Raw genomic sequence first — 10,000 nt, 5'->3', positions numbered from 1 at the left:
GGGTGGGGGGGGGGGGTCTTTTCTTTCTTTCTTTCTTTTTTTTCTTTTTTTTACGAGATGAAATGTGTGTTTTGCTCATCTTTTTAACAGTCATTGGAAATTTAACTGGGTTTTTGTCTTCTCTGTTAAATAACCATCACTAACCTCTTTGTACATAACATATGAGGTTGTTATCTAAATATTTCCACGTGCATCACCCTCATGGCGTGACATAACGATATGCATAATTTAATTAGCCTAATGGTACTTGTCGCATGCACCATAAAGCACTTTATAACATACATTAAAACAACATTTAAGTTCCTAAGGGGAGGAGAATTGAGCCAAACGTATGGAAATTGTCACTCGAGGCGAAAGCATAGCTAAGTTCCATAAATTCAAAATAAGTTCAAAAAACACAAAAACCGCAAGTGACGAACTCTGCATGGCGGTGTTGTCTTAGGTCAGACTGAGGAAAAAAAATATATTGTAGTAAGTAGAAAGTGCAGCTTGTGGTGTATCTTTTCTAGGTTCCTTAAGAGGAAAAGGGAACTTGAGTTTGGATTCGATCTGAAAGGGAGAGAAAAAAAAATCTCTCCTTATTCCTTTTCTTCTTCGTCTTTTGTTTCGCTTTCTTTTTCGTCCTTCTCCTCTTGCACTTATTTTTCCTCCTAACCATCATCATTCTTTTTTTTCCTCTTCTTTGCTTCTTCTTATTCATGGACCTTTTTCCTTTCTATTCTTCCTCTGTTACCACTACTCCTGTCAACAGTACTACTACTTCTATTTTTTTTTCTATATCTTCTTTCCGTTTTTCTTCTTCTCTTCTTGTTTCTCCTCCTAATCTACTTCTCACTATTCACCCTCATCCTCAACCTCTTTTCCCCCTCATCTTCGTTCTTTTTTCCTTCTTCTTCTTCTTCCTTTTTTACCTATTCATCTTCTTGCTCTTCTTGTTCTTCCTCTTTTTGTTGTTCCTCTTTCGTCCCTCTTTTTTTCTCCCACTCTTTTTCTTTTTCTTCTTATTTCTCTTCTTCTGTCTCTTCTGCTTCCTTTTCCTCCTTTTCTTCCTCTTTAACGCCTTCTTCCTCATTTTTTATTTCTCTTTTACCTCTTCTCCTTCTTCCTTTTCATCTTTTACCTCTCCTTTATTTTTTTCTTTATTTTTTTCTCCATCCCCTTCTTCTTCTTTCAGTTTTACCTCCTCATCTCTTTCTTTCTCGTTTACAACCCTCTTTTCCTCCTTCGTCTCAGCCGATGCAGTTAGGAGAAAATTCAAATACTGATAATAACAGCAATATCAGAAAAAAAACAAAAAAAAACATAACGATAATATTAATAGTTTTTCAGAAAAAAAAGCAGAACGATAATATCAATAGTTCTTTTTTTCATCTTCATTCATTTAATCCTCGAGTTAGAAGCGAAGCATGAGGGAGGGAGCACACAGTTTTGCTTATGGCACTTTATGATGGTATGTTTGGGAATGAGTTTCTTGCAAGCACATTATGGAAACATCAGTGTAGATGCGACTACGAAGATGTAGTACCACGCTTCCTCTAGTTCTAATGCTAAATAAGAATGTCATTTCTTTAATTCATTAGAGTACTTGTCACTGCATTAATCATTAGAGTTTTAAATAACACTGCCTCATCGCAGATCCCGGTTATAAATAAAGTATAAATTTGATATTAAATGTAAAGGAAAAAAAAAACTCATGATTTGTTTTGAAAGAGTTAAGCCTCATGGAAACGAAAACATGTGAATCAGTTTTTCATAATGGTTCGTCTGTCTTTTCCTCCGTTTATTAACCATCTTATTCCTCTTTAGAATCGGATTACAACGAACCTTTGAATCAGCTGAAACACATGGCTGGAACGTGTCATTCTGCCTTGAAGGACTGCATGTCGTTAGCTTCCTGTAAAAGGTGAGTATTAGCACTAATGTGTTAAGAAATTTGGTATATTTCTCCTGGGATTAATGTTCATATTCTGAATGATTGTGACTAGTAGATATTTTTCTTCTCTTTGGTGAGGGGCTATCGTCTTTTATTTATGTGTTTTCTTTATTCAGCTTATTCCTTTTTTTTTTTTTTTTCTTTTTTTGTCCTTTTACGTGCAAAGTAATCTTATCTTTTGAAAGAAATAGGTTTCGAGCTATATAATTTTGGTATTTTTTGTTATGTACTGAGATTTTACCAGCATAAATCTACGCCAACTGCGCTCCACATTTCAATACCCAATTCGAAGCGGCGTACTGAAAAGACTAACAATTTTCTCCTACTCAAAAGTTTCCAGGGAAATATTTTCAAGAACTTTGGCTTCATTTTGCCTCTTCCCCTCAGGTTGCCAATGTTACGATCTTTTAAATGGACGGGCGAGTCTTTCATTGCTTGTTATTAAATTCAATATCAATTTCGGAAATATCTAGGTATAGATCAGAAGTGAATAAGTATAAAGCCATGTTATATATAAGTGTATTTTATATTTTCTATGTTTTGTTCTTGAATACAGATGTGTATGGATATTGATATATATATCCGACGTGTATAGATAATTTTAATTCATACGAACTGATCATGTGGATATGCACATAGCATACATACATATATACATATACATTTGCATGTTATGCATCCACTCAGATATGCATAACCACATACATACATACTTACATTCACACATACATAAATTTGTGCATACATATATACATACATACATACATACATACATACATACATACATACATACATACATACATACATACATACATACGTACATACATACATACATACATACATACATACATACATACATACATACATACATACATACATACATACATACATACATACATACATACATACATACATACATACATACATATATACATACATATATACATACATCCATGCATACATACATTCATACATACATACATACATACATACATACATACATACATACATACATACATACATACATATATACATAAATGCACACATGCATACATGTATACATTTATATATACATACGTAAATACATACATACATACATACATACATACATACATACATACATACATACATAGAATGAGAAATAAGATATCCCCTTTTTCAAGTTTTAAAAGCAAAGTTTGTAGCACGTATCACTTTACCTTCCTTCACTATTCACAAGTCAAAAGTTTACCAAATAAGTAACTGGAGAGTACTTGAATATAGCAAAGTGTTCCCATTAAGAACATCAACAATTTAACAGCTCAAAAAATCTAGAAGACAACATGGGCCTCTTTCATTTTCGTCTATGTAAGGATTAAGATTTTTTCTTCTTCTTTTTTTTTCTTTTCTTTTTTACTTTTATTGCAATGGTAAGTGATACTGAAATGCAAGGGACATTTTCTTGATATTAAATTAGGGCAATATATAATATCTCAAGCGATACAATATTTTAGCAATGTTTGAATACGTTGTGTGATAACATGTTTAGAGATACGATAACAAAATTCACATTGATCATAGAAATGATGTTGATATTGAAAATGGTCAGTCTATCGCTTGATAAATATGGCAATCGAAATGATTTGTTAAATCAATATTAATGATAATATTACCTTTATGGCTATAGATATTACATCATGAAACACAATATGGTATTTTCACTATGACATTATGTTACAATAATGTTAAAGAAAACTATTTGCTAATAACAAGATATACACCGACTATAACATATTACGTTTATTTGCAATTCATTAAGCTCGGAAAATTCCGGAGATACGCTTTACGTAGAAGCTATTTTGCATAATGGCGGACGCTCTCAAGGCAAAGCACACTTTTTATCACCTCAAATTTGATACCTTGTCACCTGACCTATTTTCGCGTCAGCTCTTCAGCTAAGGTCATTTTAGCTAAGGTCAATTTAACTCAATCAGTTTTTTAACCTAAAGTTTCCCTCGTGCTTTTGACTATCTCTGGCGCTCATAAGATTAATTGACACTTTGATTTATGCCATATCATCTATATCAGATTGGTTGATAATTGAACTGAAATAGATATATAAACATTAGCGTAGAAGTTATACCATGTAGTCCGGATCACAAAACTTATGCCGTATCAGAGAAAATGGAATTAGGATACCTTAATTTTAGCGGAACTCATCATCATCATCATCATCATCATCATCATCATCATCATCATCATCATCATCATCATCATCATCATCATCATCATCATCATCATCATCATCATCATCATCATCATCATCATCATCATCATCATCATCATCATCATCATCATCATCATCATCATCATCATCATCATCATCATCATCATCATCATCATCATCATCATCATCATCATCATCATCATCATCATCATCATCATCATCATCATCATCATCATCATCATCATCATCATCATCATCATCATCATCATCATCATCATCATCATCATCATCATCATCATCATCATCATCATCATCATCATCATCATCATCATCATCATCATCATCATCATCATCATCATCATCATCATCATCATCATCATCATCATCATCATCATCATCATCATCATCATCATCATCATCATCATCATCATCATCATCATCATCATCATCATCATCATCATCATCATCATCATCATCATCATCATCATCATCATCATCATCATCATCATCATCATCATCATCATCATCATCATCATCATCATCATCATCATCATCATCATCATCATCATCATCATCATCATCATCATCATCATCATCATCATCATCATCATCATCATCATCATCATCATCATCATCATCATCATCATCATCATCATCATCATCATCATCATCATCATCATCATCATCATCATCATCATCATCATCATCATCATCATCATCATCATCATCATCATCATCATCATCATCATCATCATCATCATCATCATCATCATCATCATCATCATCATCATCATCATCATCATCATCATCATCATCATCATCATCATCATCATCATCATCATCATCATCATCATCATCATCATCATCATCATCATCATCATCATCATCATCATCATCATCATCATCATCATCATCATCATCATCATCATCATCATCATCATCATCATCATCATCATCATCATCATCATCATCATCATCATCATCATCATCATCATCATCATCATCATCATCATCATCATCATCATCATCATCATCATCATCATCATCATCATCATCATCATCATCATCATCATCATCATCATCATCATCATCATCATCATCATCATCATCATCATCATCATCATCATCATCATCATCATCATCATCATCATCATCATCATCATCATCATCATCATCATCATCATCATCATCATCATCATCATCATCATCATCATCATCATCATCATCATCATCATCATCATCATCATCATCATCATCATCATCATCATCATCATCATCATCATCATCATCATCATCATCATCATCATCATCATCATCATCATCATCATCATCATCATCATCATCATCATCATCATCATCATCATCATCATCATCATCATCATCATCATCATCATCATCATCATCATCATCATCATCATCATCATCATCATCATCATCATCATCATCATCATCATCATCATCATCATCATCATCATCATCATCATCATCATCATCATCATCATCATCATCATCATCATCATCATCATCATCATCATCATCATCATCATCATCATCATCATCATCATCATCATCATCATCATCATCATCATCATCATCATCATCATCATCATCATCATCATCATCATCATCATCATCATCATCATCATCATCATCATCATCATCATCATCATCATCATCATCATCATCATCATCATCATCATCATCATCATCATCATCATCATCATCATCATCATCATCATCATCATCATCATCATCATCATCATCATCATCATCATCATCATCATCATCATCATCATCATCATCATCATCATCATCATCATCATCATCATCATCATCATCATCATCATCATCATCATCATCATCATCATCATCATCATCATCATCATCATCATCATCATCATCATCATCATCATCATCATCATCATCATCATCATCATCATCATCATCATCATCATCATCATCATCATCATCATCATCATCATCATCATCATCATCATCATCATCATCATCATCATCATCATCATCATCATCATCATCATCATCATCATCATCATCATCATCATCATCATCATCATCATCATCATCATCATCATCATCATCATCATCATCATCATCATCATCATCATCATCATCATCATCATCATCATCATCATCATCATCATCATCATCATCATCATCATCATCATCATCATCATCATCATCATCATCATCATCATCATCATCATCATCATCATCATCATCATCATCATCATCATCATCATCATCATCATCATCATCATCATCATCATCATCATCATCATCATCATCATCATCATCATCATCATCATCATCATCATCATCATCATCATCATCATCATCATCATCATCATCATCATCATCATCATCATCATCATCATCATCATCATCATCATCATCATCATCATCATCATCATCATCATCATCATCATCATCATCATCATCATCATCATCATCATCATCATCATCATCATCATCATCATCATCATCATCATCATCATCATCATCATCATCATCATCATCATCATCATCATCATCATCATCATCATCATCATCATCATCATCATCATCATCATCATCATCATCATCATCATCATCATCATCATCATCATCATCATCATCATCATCATCATCATCATCATCATCATCATCATCATCATCATCATCATCATCATCATCATCATCATCATCATCATCATCATCATCATCATCATCATCATCATCATCATCATCATCATCATCATCATCATCATCATCATCATCATCATCATCATCATCATCATCATCATCATCATCATCATCATCATCATCATCATCATCATCATCATCATCATCATCATCATCATCATCATCATCATCATCATCATCATCATCATCATCATCATCATCATCATCATCATCATCATCATCATCATCATCATCATCATCATCATCATCATCATCATCATCATCATCATCATCATCATCATCATCATCATCATCATCATCATCATCATCATCATCATCATCATCATCATCATCATCATCATCATCATCATCATCATCATCATCATCATCATCATCATCATCATCATCATCATCATCATCATCATCATCATCATCATCATCATCATCATCATCATCATCATCATCATCATCATCATCATCATCATCATCATCATCATCATCATCATCATCATCATCATCATCATCATCATCATCATCATCATCATCATCATCATCATCATCATCATCATCATCATCATCATCATCATCATCATCATCATCATCATCATCATCATCATCATCATCATCATCATCATCATCATCATCATCATCATCATCATCATGATCATCATCATCATCATCATCATCATCATCATCATCATCATCATCATCATCATCATCATCATCATCATCATCATCATCATCATCATCATCATCATCATCATCATCATCATCATCATCATCATCTTCAACATTTCTCAAAGCTAATCCAAATTTCTCTCTCCCTCCCCCAACCATAGCTATCTGGAATTGATGAACAGACACTGTGAGACGTTCAGCTGTCACCAAGACGCCTGCAAAAGCTCGATTCAAGACATTTACAAGCATTTGATGGACACCGACCGAAGTCTCGCTTTGAAGATCGCCCTGTGTGTCTGTAGGTTAGTAGGTATTTTTGTGTCTGTAGGTTAGTAGGTATTTTTGTGTCTGTAGGTTAGTTGGTATTTTTGTGTCTGTAGGTTAGTTGGTATTTTTGTGTCTGTAGGTTAGTAGGTATTTTTGTGTCTGTAGGTTAGTTGGTATTTTTGTGTCTGTAGGTTAGTTGGTATTTTTGTGTCTGTAGGTTAGTTGGTATTTTTGTGTCTGTAGGTTAGTTGGTATTTTTGTGTCTGTGGGTTAGTTGGTATTTTTGTGTCATTGAGGTATATTTTGGATAATCTAGTTTTGGCGTTGTGTAGTTGTCTTTCGGTGGGTGGCTTTGCTTGGGGGTTTCCTAGGGTGGAGTTTGTCCAGAGAGAAGGGATTTGGGGGAAGAATGTCGTGTGTAATTGATAGATTATTTGGGATATAAATAGAACATTGGGATTTTTTTTCCTTTGATATTTTACCAAAGGCAAAATAATAAGAAAATAAGCATGCACTTTTGGCAATATTTGTATTTGCAAGATTTATATTAAACCCATTTTCAATAATGCTATAAGTACATTACCACATGCATGTATATCTATTTATAACTTTCTTAAAGTATCATTCTTAATGATTTAGGATGAAAGAAGATTCGAATTTCCTTGATATTAATGTCATCATTAAAAATATCATGCAATAACTTTTTGAAATGCGGATGATGATAAGTATGGTGAAGATGAGGATAATGATAATGATGATAATGATGCTGATGGTAATGATGATAATAATTATGATGAGGGTGATTATAGTGATCATTGTATTAATGGTAATTCTACTAATTATAATCATGATACTAGTAATAATGATAATGATGATAATGATAATAATAATTATTATTTTTATTATTATCATTATTATTATTATTATTATTATTATTATCATTATTATTACTATCATTATTATCATTATCATTATTATCATCATCATCATCATAATCATCATTATTATGATATTGATAGGAAAAAGAAGAAGAATGATCATGATCATAAAGATAATAATAATTATGATGATATGTTGAAAAAGTTAATAATGAAAATGATGATGTTGTCAATGATAAGGATCTTTATAATGAAAATAGTAAATATGATAATAATGATAATGATAATAACAAAAAGAAAAAGAGAGAGAATAAGAAGAACAAAACATTAACAATGGTAAATATGAAAATGATAACAATAATAACAATGATAATAGCAATAAGAAGAATTTGATGGTGATAATAATTACAATGATGATCATAATGATAGTAATGATGATAATTATTACAATGATAATTATGATAATGATAAGAGCAATAATGATAACAATAATAATGAGGATGATAATGATAACAATAATAATAATGACGATCATGCTCATTATAATGGTGATGATGATGAGGATAGTAATAATAATGACAAAGATAATAGTATTATATTGATAATTATGATAATAAAGATGGCAATGAAAAGAAAAGCAATGATAATGATGATTATTATGACGATAACAATGATAATTATGGTCACATGATGATGATAACAATAATGATGATGATGACATTGAAAATTATAATAATAACAATAAATATGATAATTAACAATAATGACTATATGATGATAAGGATTATGATAATGATGATGGTGATAATGTTAATAATGATAATGATGATAGTAATAATAAGAATAACAATAGTAGTAATAAAAATTATAATGATAATGATAATGATGAGAGTAATGATAAGAATAACAATAGTAGTAATGAAAATTATAATGATAATGATGAGGATAATGGCAATAACAATAATGACGATGATGATAATAACAAACATAATATATATATATATATATATAAATATATATATATATATATATATATATATATATATATATATATATATATATATATATATATATATATTAGTAATAGTAACAATAATAATTATGATCACAATTAATGATAATGATGATGATGATAATAATAATAATAATAAGAATAATGATCATAATGATAATGATAATAATGATAGGAAGAGGAGAGAGAAAGATTATGATATCAATAAAAGTAGACAATGAGATAGAGATAATGAATGATAAAAGTAAACAGGAAGGAGCCTTACGTTGAAGAATAGAAGAAGGAGAGAATGATATTAAGAAAGACAATGAGAAAGAGAGGAAGGAGAAAGGAAAAAGATTGTG

At 31.4% G+C, this 10,000-nt stretch overlaps 1 protein-coding gene across 1 annotated transcript in view; it reads left to right on the top strand.

The window, feature by feature from the left end:
• LOC122258522 (uncharacterized) overlaps window positions 1-10,000 on the top strand; it is a 62,945-nt gene that overhangs the window by 7,405 nt on the left and 45,540 nt on the right. Inside the window, exons 4-5 of the mRNA XM_086554740.1 lie at window positions 1,807-1,903; window positions 7,661-7,801. Coding sequence (XP_086410866.1) covers window positions 1,807-1,903; window positions 7,661-7,801 — 238 coding nt within the window. The remainder of the gene's footprint in view (window positions 1-1,806; window positions 1,904-7,660; window positions 7,802-10,000) is intronic.

The sequence above is a fragment of the Penaeus japonicus genome, unplaced genomic scaffold (assembly GCF_977035675.1).
Source record: "Penaeus japonicus unplaced genomic scaffold, GWHDUDI00000001_assembly GWHDUDI00000030, whole genome shotgun sequence".
NCBI lineage: Eukaryota > Metazoa > Arthropoda > Malacostraca > Decapoda > Penaeidae > Penaeus > Penaeus japonicus.
The sequence above is the reverse complement of the archived record's forward strand: the minus strand, read 5'-3'. Positions and strand labels throughout refer to the sequence as shown.